We start from the raw sequence: 22,561 nt of genomic DNA on the forward strand, positions 1-22,561 counted from the left end.
TCCTTCTTCCTGCAATTCACCCTAGTTTCTCCTCTAGAGGAACAGGCTGAAAAGTCTAAACACTTGGACAGGAATTTGGGGAAAGCGCGTGACCAAGAGCTTGAGAAAACTGGGAAAAGCTATGGGGCAGAAGGCACAAAGCTCTGCTCTGGCTTAGAGAGCTGAGAAGAAACAAGTTTTAGAAGAGCTTGCCCCCAGGCCTGAGGGCTGGCAGCAAGCACAGCTGGGCTGGGCGGAGGAGTTAGCAGAGGGAGTGGGCGGGCCTAGCCAAGGGGCTGGCCCATTCTGGGAACAAGACGCTGTGACCCTGAAGACTTTTCTTAGCTCAGACCCTCATTCTCCCAGAGAGCCTGCAGGAGTACCAGCCATGCTCGCTGCAACAGTCTCCCTGGTGGCCGCCATCTGGGCAGAGCTCCATCTGAAGAGTCTGCTGCTGGCTGCTGTTGCCTTCCTGTTCCTGGCTGACTACCTCAAAAAGCGGCGCCCCAAGAACTACCCGCCAGGGCCGAGGCCCCTGCCTTTCGTGGGCTGCTTGTTTTATTTGGACCCAAAGCAGCCCCACCTAGCCCTCCAGAAGGTAAGTAGAGGCCAGGGTGCCTCTGGCTGTGACCTGGGACGGGATCCTGGCACCTGGAACCGGAGGACCTGATTGTAGGCTAATGCTGGCAGTCTGCTAACCCAGAGATAAGTTAGTTGCCAAAGAGTTGTCTATCTGTCGTTGTAAGATTTCTATTGTGATTTGATGGCCAGAGAACATACTGGGTATTATTTTAATTTTTAAAAGTAGGTCAATGTGAATTGGATAACAAAAAATATTATCTTCATAAATACACCACACTGGTTTAAGAAATGGGGTTCCACAGATGTCGATTAGAGCGCTGGTCCAGATAAAAAAATATATGGTATCCTCTTGACCTGTATAAATATCAGTTCTCTTGTTTTTCTTATTGATCCTAATTTGGTTCTTCACTCCTTACTGGTTTTATCAACTCCAGAGAAAGATGCACTGAAAAATCCAGCTCTGCTGAGAGTCTCTGTCTTTCCACTCAGTTCTGGAAGCTCTCCCCCTTCTATTGGAAAGACTGTCATGCTCACTATGTACACATGTACGACTGGAGGGTCTTTCTGGTGAATAGCCATCTTCCATGTAATGTTCCTGTTTATCCACAGCAATTTTTTTTGGCTTAGACAGTGACTCCTCCAGCCATGTTTAATTATCCCTGTCACTTCCCATCACATGTGAAGACTGAGCATATCTTATTATTCATTTCTATTTAACAGTTTAAGCCCATAATTTTTCTTTTTTTCTCGCCTCTTTTCTTCCATTATCCCTTCCCTGTGTATTTCTGGACACTCTCCGAGTAGATGCCTTTTTATTTGTCTTCTCTCTTTCCATCTCTTTTATTGTTCTGCCAGCATCTGCTCTGTGTTTTTCAATATGCAAATGAGGCTCCTGAGAGTTTGCTAATGGCATTTCCCATGTGAAGTGTAGCAACTACAAACATGGGGGAGCCCTCTGCCCTGTATGATGCCCTGCCCCAGCTGCTGTCCCCACTCACTGAGACCCACATCCCACACTGCCCTGCTCTTCGGTGTCAGTGCAGCTGGGACTCAAAGGCACAGGAGTCTGTTGTCTTTGCCCCTGACGTTTCCTCCCATAGCTGTCTTTTCTCTGACCTTTCAAGTCTGTCCTTTCCTTTCTGATCTGAAGCACTTTCTTTTTCCATTCCTTCAGAGGAGGCTGCACAAATGTGGCAAAGGAGGAACTGAGATCTTCTGTTTCATACCTCTGTTGAAGCTAGATGTGACTCAGGAGGACAAAATGCAGAAACGGAGCCTTCCAAAAGCCAACTCTGATCATACAGGGAAAGAAAGTTTGATTCTCCTCACGCATTGCCATTCAACTCTATTTGCATAAGCTTTCACATTCCACATCTTCATGGACCTTCTCTTCCCTTCTCCCCATTTCCCTCTTCTTCATGCAAACTCCCCACCCCTTCCACTCAGGCCTGCCTCCCACTCTGTCCCTCTCACTAAACTCCAAGTTCATTTGGATATCTCAAAGTCATCTTGTTTTCCTCAAATATTACATAACGTCTAGTGATTTCCTCAGCCAAGCGGCAGCTTTGTCTTCTTGGCTACGCTACTTCACATACAACTTGTTTGTCTTTTGGGGATGATAGGAAATGCTCATTGTAGGGAGGAGTTTTAAAGTGGATAAAATATGCTATTCCTTTACTCCGTGAGTACTATCTACGACCAGAGATGCAACCTGCTCCTTCATCCTCATCATTGTGATTTTGTACCTCATGTGCTTTGTTGCATATAAACAGCTGACTAATTTCTTAGAGATGCTGAGTGCCCAGAACGTGAAAACAAAGTGACTTTCATGTTTCTACTTTCATTCCTTTTTAAAGAACCCAGTGTGGAAGGGATAACTTTTTAATGTTCATACTAAGTTTCAAAAAATAGAACTTCTTCCTCAAGAGTACACAGACAGTTAACCATAGAAGCTACAGTTCTGCATCACTCCAGAATGACAGGGAAGTCTCCACTGCCAGCCTCCACTTTCCATACACTCTCCGTATCTAAGAAGATATGGGAAGGGCACACTCTACTCTGGCTACAGATATCTACAGATATTTTAGTTTATTAATAATTCCATGCTTTCTACAGTAGAATTTAAAAACACTTTCAGCCTCTGGCAAGTTAGGGACATAGTATTCTGCCTCCACTGATCTTCAGGATGCTTCAGTTTAAAAACTGATTTTAAAAAAAAAAAAAAAACAAAACATTGTTGGCCTCATAACCTAGTCTAGGGGCACACTGATGCTCATTCAATTCATATTGACTGAACACATGAATGAAAATTTTTTTGAAGAAATTCTTAAAGTAAATAGGAGAAAAAAGAAAACCCAGAAACATTCTCATCATACCAAATACCTCCTCCACACACAAATGCACAGATTACATTCAGTCGTAGCTGCATTGCTTACACAGGCTTCTTCTGTATATAGTAGATGTTGAAGGAATTATTCTCTGTTTAAACAGAGTGCTTTGAAAGCTACACCAAACATGTACAAACCTTCCTTGGCCCTTTTCCTCTGTTCTCTGCCTTCATTAAATTCAGGAGGCTTCAGGTTAGAGACTTTGCTTATTGATTGCTACACATGAACTCATGTCTTCCTCTGGGGAAGTAGGGTAGCTGCATACCTCGTTCATATTTGCTGAATTCTTTAGGAATTTTATAAAGGGAAATTTCTCTTCTTAGTGCATATTGTAATTAAACCCAATTTATAAGAAAAAATTCAAAACATTTACAGAGAGGAAGATGCTTGCCTTTGTAGACTCAACATGAGTTCCATTGGCTACATGCGTGCCTGCTATCTCTGTACACATAAACATGGACTCATTGAGCTGTAACTTCTGAAATATTTTTCAGTTTGTGAAGAAATATGGGAATGTTTTAAGCTGGGATTTTGCTAATATACCCTCAGTGGTTGTAACTGGCATGCCCTTAATCAAAGAAGTCTTTACTCAATTGGAGCCAAATTTTCTGAATCGTCCTGTCACTCTTCTCCGAAAACATCTCTTTAAGAAAAATGGTAAGTTTTTTGAGCAATATATGATGTGTATTGTAATTCTGCGGCATGTTAAAGGTGCTTGTCTATAACTGGCCAATACTCACATAAACTAACCCCAATATGAATTGCTATCTATCAAGGAAGCAGGGTGCCATCTTCTCTGAATAGAAGTGCCCCTCAGAGGACTTACCATGTCTCTCTTCTAGATTTAAGAAAAGCCACATGTCCTGTACACCAACTCTTGATGCTCTGATGGAATGTCCAGCCAAGCATCCTGTGCCCTCACTTTCATTTCCCCATCCAAACCTTCGGCCCCAGGAAAATAGATGGGAGTCAGCCAGCCTCCTCTTGCTGCTGCTCTGCATCCTCCAGTGGTCTTTAGCCTTCTGGCCAATAATATAACTGGAAGGTTTGAATACTTATTACTGTCATTTAAAAAGTAGCAATCAGGAGGCTAAGATGTGTATGGAAAGGATCTAAGGATTTCTCTGAAAGTTACCAAATTGACAGAAGCGTTTATTGTATATGCCACGATAGTAGATGGATTCTGTGTACACCAGAGTGTCCCTTCTCCTTGGCTCCAGGGTCTAAACTTGAATACAACAGCTGCAATCTACTAACTAGATTTCTTTATAAAGTAAGCTTTATCCCAATGTCTCAGCTTTTGCATTAGATGCAAAGGGTCAGGGGTTAATTGTCAATAAGCGTATGAAATTTCTGAAAGTGTTAAATCACGTAAAAACAAGGAACACTAAATTATTTGATGTGGTAAGTAAGCAGTAAATCTTAGTTCCCTTGCTTTGGGATTATCTCTTCAGATAGCTGCCAAGAGCCTTATTGGCCCATCTCTTTTCTATAGCACAGGTGCCCATGCCATTTCAGGTAATTTTAGATCAGAATCTCAGTGCCATAACACTAAATCTCTCCTTTCCAGGACTGATCTTCTCCAGTGGCCAGACATGGAAGGAGCAAAGAAGGTTCGCCTTGATGACTCTGAGGAACTTTGGGTTGGGAAAGAAGAGCTTAGAGCAGCGCATACAGGAGGAGGCCAGCTATCTTGTGGAGGCCATAAAAGAAGAGGGAGGTGGGCATCTCAGAGGGCAGGGGCTGAGAGTTGTGGCCTTATATATGGTGAACAGATTCTTGCTAAGCATCTGTTTGTCCAGGTTTGCTCTGGTCTGGGTACTGAAGGCTGAACTATGAGTCTATAACATAGTAAACAAAAATGTGTTATTAAACACTTTGTTGAATTTAATCCTGGTAGTCTATCTGATTTACATCCATTGACAGAAACCTTGGATCATGTAAGCCCCATATGTATGCTGTGGCCAGAGCTCATTATTTTATTCTCTGCATTCTCCAATATTTATGTAGGGGGAAGGGAGGCACAAGGATTGTTTTATTATTTGGAGTTAATTTCTTATAGACAATACAAATATAAATATCTTTAAACAACCCAGCTCCCTTTCTACTCCAGGACAGCCTTTTGACCCTCACTTCAATATCAATAATGCAGTTTCCAATATCATTTGCTCTATCACCTTTGGGGAGCGCTTTGAGTACCAGGATAGTCGGTTTCAGGAGATGCTGAGGCTACTGGATGAGGCCATGTGTTTGGAGTCATCACTGATGTGCCATGTAAGCATACTACCCTCTCATATCTTGAGAAGAGTATTAACGTGGGACTAATTCAAACAGACTCCTCCTTTTTGTATTTTAGGGCTTTTGAAGTTAAAACATAGCTTAAAGTTGAGTTTAGCACAGATGTATTCAAATCTATCTGTTGGTTTCAGAGTTGTTAATATGCAAAACTCTTGCATGAGAATAGCCACATTTCTAATACTTAAATGAAGTACCAACATTTGCAGGATGCCCATGTATCTGGGAATGCTGGTGCTGGTTACTTACCAGCTTAACTTACTTACTTAATACACTATTTAATGTGCTGCTCTTTGTTCACTGGGAATGGGGTTGGCAAAATGTGTGACTGTCTGTTAATAATTCTTTTCCCATGTTTTGGAATTTTGAATTGTTCCCAGACTTGTGATGTTAGTAACGTTGTGGTATATATTCTGGACCAAGTGTTCATGTGAACCCATTCACTAATTTGTGTAGGATTTGCATCTGCACATAAAAAATAACCAAAAAGTTCAAATAGATTCCTATTTTTACATGCAGTAAAGACTTGGTGTTCAAACTTTACCCCCAATTAGGAAATCTATGTTCAAATTTTTGTCCCTTAAATCCTTAGGGTCTTCTAAATATTTTCCACAGCTTTCTGGTCTCTCAGGCTTATTCCTAAAATATGAAAGACAGCTTTAAAGGAAAGTTAATGGAAATACAGGAGGAGGCCAGCTATCTTGTGGATAAAAGAAGTCATGCTTCCTAGAAGTCATGCCTTTGCCTTGGTATAAAGCTATGTGAGATAGTATACACATTTGCACTTATTTAAGTGTTCTTGATGCATTCATTTGTCCTTGCATCGGTTTACATGTCATTGTTAAAATGTTAAATTGTTTCAGTTAAGTAAAGAGCACTTTAATTTTGCAAACTGTAAGATTATGTAATGGTAAAAAAAAAAACCCATATAATTATAATCTACTGTGCATGTATAAATCAGGTCCAAAAAGCGTCAGCACACCACCAGTCACACTTTACTTACACAAGTGTCCCACTACTGTCTCTGACCTGGAGTTATGCAGCAAATTACAGACATCTCTATTATTATCGTGCTGGTTAGAGCATCTGATGTGCTATCTACTAAAGCCATAGACTTATCTCTGTCAATTGCGGTTCTATCAACTTTATAGTTTTTAAAGTGGTTTTCTTCTAGATTAATTGAGATGGCAAAGGGTATCATCATGATATCTTCATACATGAACCACTATACTTTTCTTATTGCTTCCTTTCCCCAATCCAGCTTGTTCCCATTTTCCCCAGTTATTCTCAGCTCTGCTTTCCTATCAGTTGTACTAATTGTCCTTTTTTACATGGATTCTATTTTCACTCCCTGCCCCCAAAGTTCTCTTCTACTCTTCTTTTCCTTTCCTCTCAAGATCTCCCTCTTAATTTCAGACCTGTAAATGCAGAGGTCTTGTTGCCTTGATTTTCCATGTTTCTTGGATTTCTGTGTTGCAGTTTTGCAGCTGTTAGTTTGGATATTATTTCTGGAATTTTTTGGAGGATCTTTTTTTTTTTTTTTTTTTTTTTTTTTTTTGGTTTTTCAAGACAGGGTTTCTCCGCAACTTTAGAGCCTGTCCTGGAACTAGCTCTTGTAGACCAGGCTGGTCTTGAACTCAAGAGATCCTCCTGCCTCTGCCTCCCGAGTGCTGGGATTAAAGGCGTGCGCCACCACCGCCCGGCTGTGGAGGATCTTTTAATAGAGCTACCTAGTCGTTAAAGTGTGACCCATAGCACCATTCTGTCAGAAGTAAACAAACTGATGTAGCAGCACCAACTTCATGTCTTGCAAAATATGGAAACACACATAAATTCAACTCCAGCTCTTCAACATATCGCCAGTTTCCACAGAGCTGAAACAATATCAAAATAGTGAATGTGCTATGCAGTTTCAAAATTATTTAATGTAGTCTTAAAATAAGAAATGGATGAGATAGCTGGAGGTGTCCAAGAAGTGGGGCCCAAAAATAAGGTGAAATAATTTAAAGGGAAATGCTGGAAAATAAAAGAATGGTACGTCAGGAAAAGACTAAAATACAAGGGGGGGATACAAAAATAGATTTAGCAATAGTAAAAAAAGTTCAAAAGTCAATGTAAGAAGAACAATAAAAAGTTTTAAATATATTATTTTTAAAAGTCAATAAGATAAATTCAAGATATAAATGTAAAGGATAATATAAAATGCAAAAAAGCAAAAAAGCTAAAGAAAAGAAATTCTGTTGTTAAAAATGAGGCGAGACATAAACCTAACTAGAGGAATGGGTGACACAGAGTAGCAAATGTGGCGAGTGAGGTGGCCTGGCAGAGAAAGGTACTGCCTGGGAAGTCTGATGATGTGAGCTTGATCCTGAGGGTGCACAGGGTGGAAGGACAGAGCTACCTTCCTCAAGTTGTCCTCTATCTTCCACGTGTATACCATGACACATGAGCAGAGGTATACACACACACAAACACACACACACACACACACACACACACACACACCTAGACACAAACAAATAAATATACATGTAAATAAATGTGAAGATATTTTATCTTAAAATTTTTAAGTGAAAATAAAGCAAAATTTTTGCTAAATGTGTAGAAAAATAATGAATCACACAGAAAAAGAAAAAAAAGTTCCATCAGCTTTGCAGGTCTTCAAAAAGTAAAGACTGCAATTTAAATGCATGGTGGAGGAGGGCAAGTGAACGAACTCACGGGCTCTTTGTTTTGTGCTGTTGCGGAGTCTGATGTCTACCAGAACTGTCTTCATAGCATAGCTGCATTTTTCTTGTTTATGTAGTAGGAGCCTCTGCTGTGTATTAGCTAGCCTTGGCATATCAAGTTGCAGTAAGACTAGGCAGCTCCTCTCCTTTTAAGACTGGAAAGGGCAATTCAGTGGGGACAAAGGGTCCCAAGAGCAGGTAACAGAGTCAGACACAGCCCCTGCCCCTGCTGTTAGGAGTCGCACTAAGAGACCAAGCTACACAACTGTAACAGATATGCAGAGGGCCTAGGTCAGTCTCCTTCAAGCTCTCTGGTTGTTGGGTCAGTCTCCGTGATCCCCTATGTGCCCAGTTAGTTAATTCTGTAGGTTCTCCTGTGGTGTAGGACACATCTTTTTACCCTCCCTAAAGTAATAGATCTTTAGTACACAGTTCTGAGTTGTTTTCTACCTTACTATCCACATTTACTTTACTTAGTTTGGTTCAATTCTAACAAGATAACTTACAACTAATTGATTTATATTTTCTCTTTTGATCATGCCTCTTGTAATTAGAGCCTCTTCTGCCATTCAATTTAGGGTGTTAAAGTTCAAAATTGAAGTGCCTGTGGAGGGTGCGGGTATGGAGTAAGAGTGGAGCAGGAGTCGAGGCGGCTTCACTAGCCACTGTAAGAAATAAAGGGAAGGACAAGAGTGTTTTGACATGTGGCACCATGGCATCTCCATGACTGTCTTATTTTTCCCAATCAGCTCTACAATATCTTTCCGAGGATAATTCATTATCTTCCTGGATCGCACCGAACACTTTTCAGAAACTGGGGAAAGCTGAAATTGTTTGTTTCTGATATAGTTGACAATCACCGGAGAGACTGGAACCCTGATGAGCCAAGAGACTTCATTGACGCTTTCCTCACAGAAATGACAAAGGTGGGGAAGATGCCGGCTATGTTGTCTTCTTCTTGCAGAGGAAGCAGCAATTTAATAGTTTCTAGTTGATTCTGCAGCCTGTGTTCTTCATCTTATTGGTCTGATATAGCACAAATGTGTTCCCTCATAGTGCTGTATGCGCCCTGTATGCCTGTTGGCCAGGCAAGCTTCATGTGGAAATAGTGAGAACTCCTTACATTGCCTCTTCCAGATTCTCCTGGGTACAGATACGTTTTGCCTCCTCTCCTTCCTTCATCTTCAATGCCAAGACTGTAGTGTCAATTTCTCCCTGATCACTGCTTCAATCTTTATATCTCATCTGTTTGCTTCTGAACCTTGATCTCCGTCTTATAACAACAACTCTGTGCAACCTCCCTTTTGAAAATTAATCACATACACAAGGTTTATTATGGAGTATTAAGCACAATATAGAGCTGAACAGATGGATGTCTCCCTGGAGCATTGTTTAATACCCTATAGGAAAATTAGATGAAAGAGTATAGTACTTATCAGGAATAGTGTAGCATTAATTCAGGATTGTTAGGGTCATTAGAAATAGAGTTCATAGTCATGACAAGAGGCCATGATAATGCCAGAGAGTATCTTTCAATGTTTCTCTCTTGACTTTTAGCCCGATGTGAATGAGCTGTATCATAAATGAAAATAGCAATTAAACTTCAGAGTCGAATTTTGTTACAAGTTGGTTTAGGGCCAGTTATTGATTGCATCTCATTCACCAATGCAAGATATAAGCAATCCACAGCTGAATGCAAGAGCCTGACTTTAACATATAGATGAGGCCTCCTGAATCCGCATAAAAGCCATCCAATAATACACAAGAGGCCAGGCAGCAACCAGCTGAGCTTGTGTGTTACTTGTGTATCATCGTGAGAGTACCCGACCAAATCAACACAGGAGAGATTAGTTTCCGCTCACCATTTTAGAGTTGGGTCCGTCACCATGGCGAAGGAATGGTGACAAAAGCCTATGGTGAAGTCTGTTCACATAATGACGCTTTAGGATTAGAATCCAAGGCAAGATCCAGCGCCCGAATATAACCGCAAAAGTGCTGCTCCTAGCAGTCACTTCCTCCAGTTAGGTCCTTCCCCCTTTTCCAATAGTATAGAACCTTCAAGAATACTTCAGACAATTAGGAGCCAAGAATTCAAAAAGTGAGCTTGTAGTAATTCTAAATTTTCATTTCAGATCAAAACCATATTACAAAATATATAGCCTGGATCTCGCTAGGCCTCTTACTGGTACACATCACTGGATCAGTGCCATAACTTAGATACATTGGCTTATGGGCTCCTCCTCTGAACACGGGCAGAATAGTAATTTCTTCATCCTCTCATTTTATTTTCCTTAACTAATTTTGATAAAAGCCATGTTTATTTTTTTCTTCAGAGAAGGAGGTGAATAATTCCTTGTCATATTCAGGTATTAGGCCATCAGTATTATAATCAATCTTAACAGATTTATTCTTCCAGAGGAAGCTGGTAAAAATGGTGCCATACCATAAAAAAAAAAAATCATGAGATCATAAAGTCTTGACTAAGAAAGATGAGTGGTGAGATCAGATAATCAGAGATCGCTGAGAGTTACTTGATTCTTCTGGGGTAAGCAGAAGCATCTGTCGAGTGTTGGCTGTGCGCCTGTGGTGTCTCAAATGATTGATAATGGCATGTTAAGGTGTGGTCCTTATTCTCATTTTATAAACCTGAAGAAAAGAAATGTTAGGTGAGTGCCCTAGGCCAAGTCGTGATTTAGAGATGTGGCTGATACTGGAAGCAAAAGATGATTTTTATCCTTTTTTCTGATCACTGGACAAAAAGTTTCCAAAAATATAATCAGAAGAAAATAGGTGAGATTTTTATCCACCCAAGCGCCATAAGGTTTTGGTCGTCACCTTGCAGCACTCAGGGCAGAAATGCTTCCTGATGTGGTCAAAGGGATTCTTACTTTATATGAATCATTCCAAAATCATACCCTAAGATCTTGACTGAGACTCTTGGAATATATAACTACACACTGTCTTTTCCAGTACCCAGACAATACTACAAGTTTCAATGAAGAAAACCTCATTACCACCACTCTGGACCTCTTTTTTGCTGGAACAGAGACAACATCCACGACCCTGCGCTGGGCTCTTCTCTATATGGCCCTTTACCCAGAAGTCCAAGGTGAGCGTGGGTGAATGCACCTGGAAAAGGTGGAGTGGGGCATCTCTAATCTGTGGCTCAGACAGGACCAGAAGGCATGGGGGGATGGGAAAAGACAGAACGGCTGTGAGGTGATGTGCACTTGGAATGGAGCACATCCTCCACATGTCCTGTCAGATTAGGATGGGCACAGCAGGGCCAATATTATAGCTTTTATGTACTCAAGAAGCAGAAAGTTTAAAACAAAACAGAGACATGAAGGAACAATGTGGTCAATTCCAGCAAAGGATGGCATTACCTTAGGAGCATCTACACATGTCCTCCTTTCTTTTTAACAATACATTCCTTTTTGCCTTAGATACTGTGCTCTAGTGATATTTCATTTGTATTTTAATAAATAAAGCTTGCCAGAAGGTAAGAGAATAAAACAGCTGCCCTAATCAGCCTTACAGATCAGGCAGTGGTGACACACACCTTTCATCCCAGCGGCCACACTAATTTGCCATAGACACCGAGAGGTAGTGGTGCACACCTTTAGTTCCAGCCCTAGAGAGAAATATAAGATGGGAGGAGACAGCTCTCAGTCAGTCTCATTCTGAGATTCCTAGAGGCAGGATCACCATTTCAGTCAGAGGTAGAGGTAAGAGTCAGTGGCTGGCTGTTTCGCTTTTCTGAACTTCAGGTTGAACCACAGTTTATGTCTCAAGGTTTTTATTAACCATTTTACACTGTGCAAACACCTTAGTGTGGTTTCAGAAGTCATGTGATATTCACCGTTCTGCCCATCCTCAACAGCCCCCTACCCTGCATGGAAGCTTTCCTGTGTTACATGTCCTCTCTGGTCACTGCCTGTATTCTTGTCTCTAAGACATGACATCAAGGTTTCCCTCTACCAAGAATGTACTGTTCCAGTTTCCACCACATCTAGAAGAATCTTCTAAGGTACCACATCTCTAAGGTGTTTCAGATTTTTCTAGGAATTTACTCACTAAGCAATTGCTGTCATTTTCTTCCTCTAGAGATGAACAATTCTCCCCCATCAATGGCTGAGCTTTGTACATTGTTTTTATATCACTCCGCTGCCCGTTGTCCATATCAAAGAATTATCTGTCTCCTAATTTCTTTTTCTCCACAGCCTAGTAGAATTTATCAGGTAGTGGTTGGGAACATTTTTTATATCCTGCAACATTTTTTTCAAAATATAGCTAACAATTTATTCATGAATTATAAAGTCAATTTAGTACATATTTGCCCTAAGATAAAAACCAAAAAGAGAAAGTTAGAGCCCTACAAATGTGGTGAAGTCAGATTTATCAGTAACCTTATTTTTACCTTTGTGTGAGTGACCCTGTGTGAATATATGTATGTGTATACTGCACATGCATGCTCAGGCCTCCGTCCTCAAGCTAAGTTCACTTTTTTTTTCTTTTGAGATAAGTTCTCTCATTGGTCTGAAACTCAACAAGTAACCACTGAGCTCCAGAGGTCCCCCCTTTTCTCTCTGTCTCCAGAACTAGCCTTTGCCATCACACCTGACTTTTTTACATGTATTCTAGAGATCAAACTTAGGTTCTTGTGTTTAAGCAAAATTTTTCTCAATTGAGCTATCTCCCAAGAGTAAACTTTATTTCTTTATTAATGTGAAATGTATATTTAATATGTATCTATCTTTATCCATATACTTCTTGAGTCACCATTTAAAATGCATTTCTTCCTAGAGATTACATTTAATTTTTTTGATATATTTTAGGGGGTGCGGTAGAGTGCCATGGCACAAGTGTGGATGTCATAGGACAACTTTCAGGACTCAGTTGTCCCCCTCACCATGTTGAGCCTCTAGAATTAGCTCAGCTCAGCAAGCATGTCTACCTGTCAGCCTTATTACTGTCCCAAGACTATATTTTTTTAATTTAAAATCATTTCACTTAGGATGCAGACTTAACTCCTAAAAATGAGATTCTGAAATATCAGTACATTTAAATAATGTAATTACAGCCATGTTCATTTCACAATATGCATAATAGTCAAAGAATGGTAAAAACCAGAGTATTGATAAGACATGAATAAATAAAGTGCAGAATGTATCTGAGATCTAATGAAACATAAGAAATTTGTTTTAATTTTTTTAAAGATTAAATTTTGTGTGTATGAGTGCTTTGCCTATATGTGTGGCTTTACCTGTAAGTGTATGTACTGCATGCTTGTCTCGTACCTGTAAAGGTCAGAGGAAAGCATCAGATCCCCTGGACTGGGATTATAGATGGTGATGAGCCACCATATGTGTGCTAGGTTCTAAGCTCAGGTTCTCTGCAAGAGCAACAAGGGGTCTTAACCACTGAGCCATCCTCCAGCCCCAGAAAAGGAATTATGATGCTGCACTAATTCAGGCACCGTGCTAAGTTAAAGAAGATGATCACAAAATTGCAAATACTCTGCTGTCTAACTGAAACAATAGTCAAATTGTGCACACAGAAGGGAGAATGCAGTTAGGGAAAAATCAGTTTTTGTAACATGGATATAGACTTTTTTGTACCATGAAGTTTCATCAATAAACATGTATGACAATATGAACATATTAAAGGGTAGTAAATAGTGAATTACACAAAAATAGTTGAAGAGCTGTGATTGGTGGCCCACACCATTAATCTCAATAGTTGACAGATTTGAGATATTTGTATTGAGAATTTAAAATAATCCTGTAATCATACAGAAAGAACCTTTCCTCAAAAATCACTGTAGTAGTAATGATAAATTTTATATTATATAAATTTATGTGAAATGAATTTTTATATGTGAGATAGTAGTACTGGCAGACAGGTTGCAGAATCAACCAGTTATTATTATAACAGTTCATATAAATCTCAAAACATCCTTAGGATAAGGCAGACTTATTCTCACTATTCACATGGTAAAACTGAAGCTCAAAGAATGTAAGGATCTTCACTATCAATGTTGTTCAGCAACACACTGCTGTCTACAGCCCATGCTGTTATATCTACTAAAGAAAGCAGGAATTGCAGATGTTCTGTATCCTGTACCTTTGTGTCCTGTTTGCCACGCTCATGTTCAGCTCTACCTCGTGCAGGAGGTGATTGGCTCTTGTGAAGAGAACTAGTGTCTACCAAAGAGATCCATTGCTCTTTAGAGGCTTGACACCTAAGAGACAGAAAATTATCTACAAGGCAAGAAAACTGCTAGTGCCTTGGTCTCAGAAGTTCCAGGCTCTCGAACTATGAGGAATACATTTGTGTGGTTTGTCACCCACTCTGCATGGTGCTTATTTGTAGAAGCTCTGACTAGATACTGCTATGTGCGTTTACCTGTGTTCATCTGAGACAGTCAGCTCAGAACACATGGAAATTTATGATTATGTTGTAAACTCAAAGAAAGTTGTTGAACTGACAGTTTTCAAAAACAGGTACTTGAAGGGTTGAGAAAACTTTTATTTCTTAATAACCAGAGTGCTAAGGTGAAATAAAATCAGGTAAGGTCTCAGAGACAATTTCTATATCTTTAGAAGAAAGCATTAAAGTTTAAAAGGTAATAAAATCTCCTGTTTTCTTTCAGAAAAAGTGCAGGCTGAGATTGACAGAGTGATTGGCCATGGGAGGCAGCCAAGCCTGGCTGACCGAGAGTCCATGCCCTACACCGATGCTGTCATCCACGAGGTGCAGAGGATGGGCAACATCATTCCCTTTAATGTTCCCAGGGAAGGGGCAGTTGCCACCAAGTTGGCTGGATTTGACCTGCCAAAGGTAACACTCTCTCACCCTCAGATCCTCTAGTCCATCTTTGGCATCATCTTGGGAGTCTAAATGTAGAGTGACATGTATTCCTGACCCAAGAAATGGTTTCAATGGAGAAAGAAGTATACATTTACCAAAACCCTTTCTGTGTATTAGTGGATTTTCAAATCTATGATGAAGAGTTGAGAAGGGAAGATTCCTAGATTGTGTGTTCATAGGCCAAACCTGGCCTTGTTTTCTATAGGACTCCTCAGCATATTGCAGGTCTAATCTTAGCAGAAGACCTTTGCTGAAGAGACAGAGAACAATCACTGTGTTTACTGTTCTTATTGGTGCACAACAGTTCAGGGCTTGAAGTTGAGGTCTGAATTTTTCCAATGCTGTTTGCATTTTTTCTGTTGTTCATTCATTCATTCATTTCAGACAGCCATACCAACTCTTTCCACAGACTATACCATCAGTTCCCTGGGTACTGGTAAATCTAAATGGCTATGTTCAACAGATGTGGGAAATCATGGCCTTCACAGCACATAGGCCTGTTTCCAATGCTGACTTCACTTACTCCTACTGGACAAGCACGTCTCCTAACCAGTCACAGCTTCAACTTCTACAAAATGCATTCAACCATATTCATAGACTCCATATGGAAATATAATAAGATTGCATATGCAGGACCTTATACTCAGAATAGAAGTTATTCCTTATTAATCAAGCGAATGTTCATTAAATACCCACAAGGTTTGAGTCTGAGGTTGGGATACCTGAGTCATGGGAGTCCCTGTTATGAACCACAAGGACTGTTGGAAGGAAAACATTCTGTTTCTCTGTGATACTGACAAGATGGGGAGAGAAATAGCAACTGCAGGAATCAGGGAGTGTTTCTGGGGAAAGAGGTATTGGAACTGAGGATTGAAGGAGAGTTTATAAAGAATTAGCTATGTGTCAGTATGCAAAGAACACTCCATATAAAGCCATCAGCATTGCAACATGGATCATAAAGGAAGACTGCTCTAGCGGAAGCCCAGTCAGAGGGCAACAATAAACAGTGACTCTGATAGTACACAGGATGAATCTTTGATTTAAGAATACGAGAAACCTGCTTTCAGGGTTTGAGTGAGTGGGTGGGCTATGTAACTAAGTCATATGCAGAGCCCACTCAGCCTTCAAACTGTGGAACACAGTCATAGCTATTAGGTGGTTGCACGAGGAGGATATGGCAGCCTGCACGAAGGCTTCAGTGGGAAACTGGAATGGAGGTGATGGTTTCAAGAGTGGACCTGCTTTGCTGATGATTGAGCAAGGAGAGGGGAAGGCTCACTCCGGTGACTCTGGGTATGGTGTGATATATCTGCCATAACAGGAACGCTTTCTGATACATGCCTGTGTCTTTGACTGTAGTGAATTAGGCTGTTGTCTCTTTGATAATATACAGAAAATAATGGAGAAGCATAGATGAAGGAAACATCATATCACACAGCTGCCATGATCCTAACTGCACTGGACAGTTATTCACCATCTCCCGATGGGTGCTCTCAGGTCCTCTTCTCAGACCTATATTAGTCACTTTTAGTAAGGTAGATAGATTCTTTAATAAAGCACGGTCTACCTACCTTTGCAAATGGCTGGGATATTTCAAGTGACAGCGAATCAGTTGGGGAGAGCAGGAAAGTTCAGGATGTCAAGTACCCCAGGCCAGGTGTGGGAGTTTGAGCATCATCACCTCTTTATGTGGGAGTTTTTATTAAGTCTTTACTTTCTGCTGCCTTTTCTAGGGAATCATGGTCCTGACCAACCTAACCGCATTGCACAGGGACCCCAAAGAGTGGGCCACTCCAGATGTCTTCAACCCAGAACACTTTCTGGAGAATGGAGAGTTCAAGAAGAGAGAGGCTTTTCTGCCATTCTCAATGGGTCAGTTGTGATGAGCAGGAGAGGGTTCAGAGCTCCTCCCTAGTCTCTCCCTTCTTTCCACCACGTAATTCTATTCTTCAGTTTTGTTGTTTCTATGTTATATATTTCCCCTGGGCAAGCCAGCTGTCTGTTTATAAGGTAGTGATAATATCCCAGGAGGGATTACAAAAATACACAGCCTGGGAATTGTCACACCATGATTTCACTGCATTCTGACCACCTAGTCAAGCCTCAAGACCAAGCCCAACTCAAGGGGAGGGAAACGATTGCAGTCATTGATTGGAACAGCATTGAAGTACCAGTACACATAATATGGAACCCATGGATGAGAGCAATGAGATCTGTATTGCTTTCATCATTTCTTTCTGATGAAGGGGAATAAAATTGAATTTTCCTGAGGATGCACCCACAAGTGGTGCCATAATGAAGAACAGTTACACTGAGCAGAATGTGGAAGCCTAAAATGCCTGTTGGGTTAGCATTGTGCCAACAGCTGTGAGTATTTTCTGTGGCACACAGAAACTTGCCCCCTCCTCTCTCTACTCTTTCTGTATGCAGCCTCCCTGGAAGAAGGAAATTCAGACATCAGCTTCTTTTTTTCTTGGCAAAAATAAGTAGGACTATAGCCTGTGTATTACCAAGACAGATGGCACAGTCATTCTTGAAACAAGCCCTACTTATTTATAGAGCAGAGCACTGGGAGATTTATACTAGCATGGTCTTTGTTTCTTAATAAATCAAATCACTGACTTACAAAAGCTAGGCATGGGAAACTTTGCCAAAAGCCTCAGTCATTTCTGTCATTTTAGTACTAAGGCAGTTCATGTGTTTTTCCATGTGAAGATGACCCAAACACAGTCTGAACCAAGAAATGGTAGTCAGCTGTCTGTCACTGTCACAGCTGTCTGTCACTGTCACAGCTGCCTGTCACAATCACAGCTGTCTGTCACTGTCACAGCTGTCTGTCACTGTCACAGCTGCCTGTCACAATCACAGCTGTCTGTCACTGTCACAGCTGTCTGTCACTATCACAGCTGTCTGTCACTATCACAGCTGTCTGTCACTGTCACAGCTGTCTGTCACTATCACAGGTGTCTGTCACTGTCACAGCTGCCCGTCACTGTCACAGCTCTCTGTCACTGTCACAGCTGCCTGTCATTGTCACAGCTGCCCGTCACTGTCACAGCTCTCTGTCACTGTCACAGCTGCCTGTCACTGTCACAGCTGCCCGTCACTGTCACACAGTACCTGACGTTAAAGAGCTTCAAAAGAGGACAGGTTTGTTCTGACCCCTGATCTTGGACTTGTTCTTTAATTTAATCCAAAGCTTTCATATTGAGTGTCCCTTGTTTTCATCCTTTTCAAGCATGTAAGTTCCTGCTTGCTAATTTTGATGACTGCCCAGCCATGGAACCTGTGTGAGAAACAAGACTCCGTGTGTTTGTCAAGTGACAAAGATTTATCTCTGTAAAAAATGGGTGGGTTAGTTGTAGTCACACAGTGGTCCTTGATTGAACAAAGGTTGAATCAAGAGTGTAGGTTCCTGACTTTACAGATCAAGTTTTGTCCTGACAGAAGAATTCTAAAAGAGTCTTGGGAATTTACAACAGAGCTGCTTCAGTTCCATCAAGTTACCAGTCATGTGCCTAGACATATTTAAAAGGATGAAGATGAAGGGAGCAGAGACGATGAGTTAAATACTTGATGGTACACACACATCCACACACTATGACGCCAGCACTGTGGCAACACACAGTTACTGAACAATTTTGCCTGTAGTATCTGCATATGTTCCTTCAGCAATCTGTGGATGGTAGAGCCCACCAGAAGCATGAACTGGTAATCAGTTTGGGAATGTCAATTAGTTTCCTGAGTAAAACAAAGTAGCAAAAGCATCTTAAAGAGTTGAATGAAATAATGGTTATAACAATGTTCAGCACAATCCCGATGACAACACTGGCATGCATAGCATCGTGCCCATGGTTCTGCCTGGACTGTGAAGTTATAAATAGCTTCTGTTCTCTTGTTCATATGTTTCCTATTGTGCAGATTTTATAGTAAATGCATAGCACTTAATTGTTTATTTTGTCCTATTCTGGCTTGCTTTTATTTTATCTTATTTATTATTATTAATTATTATTTTTACTAGTTCTAGATACCTATTTCTATTCTAATGAGAAAAAGAAAGAAGGTGTAGAGATTTGGCTGGGTAGGGAATTGGAGAGGCGCTTGATGGAGCTGGGGGTGGGGAAACCATAATCAGAAAATAATATATGAAAAAGTCTATCTTCAATTTAAAAAATCACAGAAGAAAGAAAAATAGAAGGAAGGTACTAGCAATACAGTAAGAGAAATGATGATCGTGACTATATGGTTCACTGCAGGGCAGTGGGTTAGTAGTAGACCCTCCTTCAGGAAAGGGAGCAACGATAGCCTAGAGAGGCATTTGAGTGGCCCCAGATAGAGTTGTGGAGGCCATCTGTTACTAATGCCACTCAAGGTGAAGGGAGACAGTGGGCTTAGGTGCAAGTTGGTTTGTGCATTAAGACTCCTGCTGAGATACCTGGTTGCATTTTTCTCTTTCCTTTTATAAGTTGAAAAGCATCTCATGATTTTTTGGTTGTCGCACCAGTATCTGGTTTTATCACTTATGTTTGTTGAGTGACTCTGGGAAGCACTTACGCTAATCATACAACCAGCTCAGGTTTTTACTCCTATTGTCCCAGGCTGTGCTCCTCCAGCACTGCCTGTTTTCTGAGATCCTGTGATCTGTGATCCTGTATTTTTACCTTCTGCATTTTGGGGTGACGAGGCAGATGCTAAACAGAGATGCAACTGAATCCCAGTCCCAGAGTCCAGTCAAACTTTGCAAAAGGTAGTTAGTGACGTAACGGTGGCAGCTGAATAAATTCTGCTGTTTTTTGTTTTACAGGAAAACGAGCTTGTCTTGGAGAGCAATTGGCCAGGTCTGAGCTGTTCCTTTTTATCACTTCCCTTATCCAAAAATTTACCTTCAAGCCCCCAGTCAATGAGAAGCTGAGCCTGCAGTTCAGAATGTCGGTTACCCTTTCGCCCGTCAGTCACCGCATCTGTGCAGTTCCTAGGCTGTGATGTTGAAAAGGAAAGTATGAAGAAATGGCATCTGCTTGGAAGACACTGGTGCCTCCTCACATCTGAGGGGACAGAATGAAGGTGACCAGGGAAGTGGGTATAATGAGACGAAAGTGATTGAATCCAATTATGGATTCATAAGTGGAAAGCCATTTATGAGCTCAATTACACTCCTCACCTAAGATTTTGAGAGGAAAATGATTCCTCCAGTAAAGAAAATGCCTGCAGGGATCATGAGAAATGGTGGATTAAATTGATATAGAAATCACAAAAATGATCATAAAAGTTATGCCTTTACTTGCCCCTCTTTTTCTCCTTTCATTAATGTACATTTGCTTCTTGTAGCCTGTGCAGAAGAGAGGGTGTCCATGTAGGCTCTTCCAATGGCTAGCTCTGCCTCTGAGTGGGTTTCTTGGAAGTCAGCAGGGCAGGATAATTCCCAGCCGGCAGGGGAGGCAAGTGCTGGGGAAGCAGTTTCTATGACTTACATATAGCAGTTGTATGTAACCTAGGACACAAGACATGGTGGACTATAACCATAGGAAAGTAAATCCCAGAAGCAGATTTGAAGACAAATTGGAATAATTTTCTGTTTCTACAGTAACTTCTTGCCTCGAGTCGTCCACTAGACATTTATTCCTACATACATTCTCACATAGGACCTGGCTGTGTTAGCTGTGAATATCATTTCCAACTGGGATTTAACCTTAGGTGGTTCCTATTATCAACCAGAATTTACTCGGCCCCCAGCAGTGGATTTTTCAACAGGGCATGATAAATGGCAAAATTCTTCCTGGGTATGATCAGTGAGGTGAGTTAATGATTATAAAGTAGGTCTAATAACATTGATAGGAAGGTTTTAATCTACTTACAACTAAAGCAAGAAAAATGCTAATAAAGTAGCTATCACCCCCAAATTTTTGGTCCTTAAGATTCCAGAGATTCTGGAACAACACAATAAACTATTATATCAAGGAAGCATTTGACTGCAATAGCCTGAGGTTCCCAAGGACAGAAGCAAGGCAGCTCTAGTAGCTCTGCACACTTACTTATCTTCCCCCGTTCCACACCCAGGCATCTGTAGCTTACAACATAAGCCAAATATTAACTTAAAGATTATTTCTCTTTAGCACTTGAACAATTCACACTAGCAAGGGATTTCCTTAGTCTCATGGGCTACTGTTGCTCTCAAGATCTAAACCTCAGACCCTGTCTTTTTATGCACAGTCTTATTAAAAGATCTTTATTGGAGACCTGTCTTTGAGCTTCTCTGTGGAACTTTTACCAAGAAAAAATCTCCAAGTTTTAGCTAACATTGCTTTGCTTTCTGGGTGTGATTTTAATATACATATGTGCCTTTTTAGTCCAAATTCACCCTATTAAATTTATAGGGTACATATCATCATGCCTATGGAAGAATAATGACTCCATAATAAATTGATATATCATTTTCTGTTCTTGGGACTGAGTCATCATTTTGTGCTGCATGTGTAGTGCTCCGCTGGTGAATCTGCTCCTGTGTTAATTCACGTGCACTGTCGTCTTCCATCCTCAAAGAGGAGTCAGACAGAGTCTCTCCAAGCAAGGCATGGCCTGATAGACCACTGTTTACAGAGTATGGAGTCATTTAGAGCATGGTCCAGCCTGATCTTGACACAATGATTACAATAACAATAAAAGTATGGGGGCCTCTCTTATCCCCACAGATGCAATGGGTCCCAGCAAGTATCCTGTGGAACCACAATGATCCAGTTATTTTGTAAAGTAATTCACCGTGACTTCTGGTGCATATTTCCACCCAAGAACCTTGTCTTCTTTTTTTCTAATTTCACTGAAAATGGTATAAAGTGTGAGACTCCTTCCCATGGGGAGAGGGTGGCCACCGCAGGGGGTCTTCATCTGCTGCAGAGCTAGGGAGTAGACCAGGGGATTGGATTTGGAGGAGGCAAGGGAGGAGTGATCTGCAGTTAGCTTTCCTGTTTCCCTAGTCAGAATTGCTTTCACAGTATATACTATAAAAAAACAGCTCTCTCTGGGAGGCCTGTTCTACCCTGGAAGGAAACAGAGGAGGAGTGGAAAGGGAATGGGAGAGAGGGAATTTGGAGGAGTGGAGGGAGGGGGTCACTGCAGTGTAATGTATGAGAGAAGAATAAATGAATAGATAGGTACATAAATAAATCAATAAATAGCCAGCCAGCTAAAAACTAAACTATTTCCAATAGAGGCTACTATTGTCTATCTCATGGTAGAAAGATGTCTACTAAGACCAGCTAACAAGGATGCTCATTCATGATAAGGATACAAAGAACCATGTGTTTAAAGTCTCTCAATCATAACTCTAGCATCATAGTTTCAACAGGGCTCCCTCAGCTGAATTCTGTCAGGTAATGTAAATATGAATTTAATAATGATTTTAATAAAAAGAAATTACATACTCCATATGTTATAAGCCTGTGTTATGTTTTCTATAGGGTTTACCTGAAAGCTTACAAGGCCCAGTGGTTTAACAATACATACACAGGTAATATTAATACAGCACTCATGTATGCTATTTGAATTCAACCCTCTTGTAGTAAGGTGATGTTGCACAATATCTTCTAAACAGAGCAATAGCCATTGTCAGAACGCCAACTATGCCTGCTTAAAATAATTACCGCTAAACTTGTTACATGTTGCCCTTCAAATAAGGAGGAATAGACAAGGTTACCGACAGACCTTTCCCAAATATCCATT

General features: G+C 40.8%; 1 protein-coding gene across 3 annotated transcripts; it reads left to right on the forward strand.

Moving 5' to 3' along the window:
- Window positions 1-292: 292 nt before the first annotated feature.
- On the forward strand, window positions 293-21,285 carry LOC119816664 (cytochrome P450 2J3). Of its 3 annotated transcripts, XM_038333499.1 has the most exons (10): window positions 293-577; window positions 3,443-3,605; window positions 4,519-4,668; window positions 5,062-5,222; window positions 8,722-8,898; window positions 10,943-11,081; window positions 14,628-14,815; window positions 16,579-16,717; window positions 18,084-18,165; window positions 19,650-19,777. In XM_038333499.1, exons 1-9 carry the CDS (start codon window positions 368-370, stop codon window positions 18,137-18,139), a joined length of 1,383 nt encoding a protein of 460 aa, XP_038189427.1. In that variant the 5' UTR covers window positions 293-367; the 3' UTR covers window positions 18,140-18,165; window positions 19,650-19,777. The 3 variants fall into 3 exon arrangements, with proteins under 3 accessions (XP_038189427.1, XP_038189426.1, XP_038189428.1); XM_038333498.1 differs by lacking the exon at window positions 18,084-18,165 and having other exon boundaries at window positions 19,650-21,285; XM_038333500.1 differs by lacking the exons at window positions 16,579-16,717; window positions 18,084-18,165 and having other exon boundaries at window positions 19,650-21,285.
- The last annotated feature ends 1,276 nt before the right edge of the window (window positions 21,286-22,561 follow it).

Source organism: Arvicola amphibius, chromosome 6 (genome assembly GCF_903992535.2).
Source record: "Arvicola amphibius chromosome 6, mArvAmp1.2, whole genome shotgun sequence".
NCBI classification, from domain to species: Eukaryota; Metazoa; Chordata; class Mammalia; order Rodentia; family Cricetidae; genus Arvicola; species Arvicola amphibius.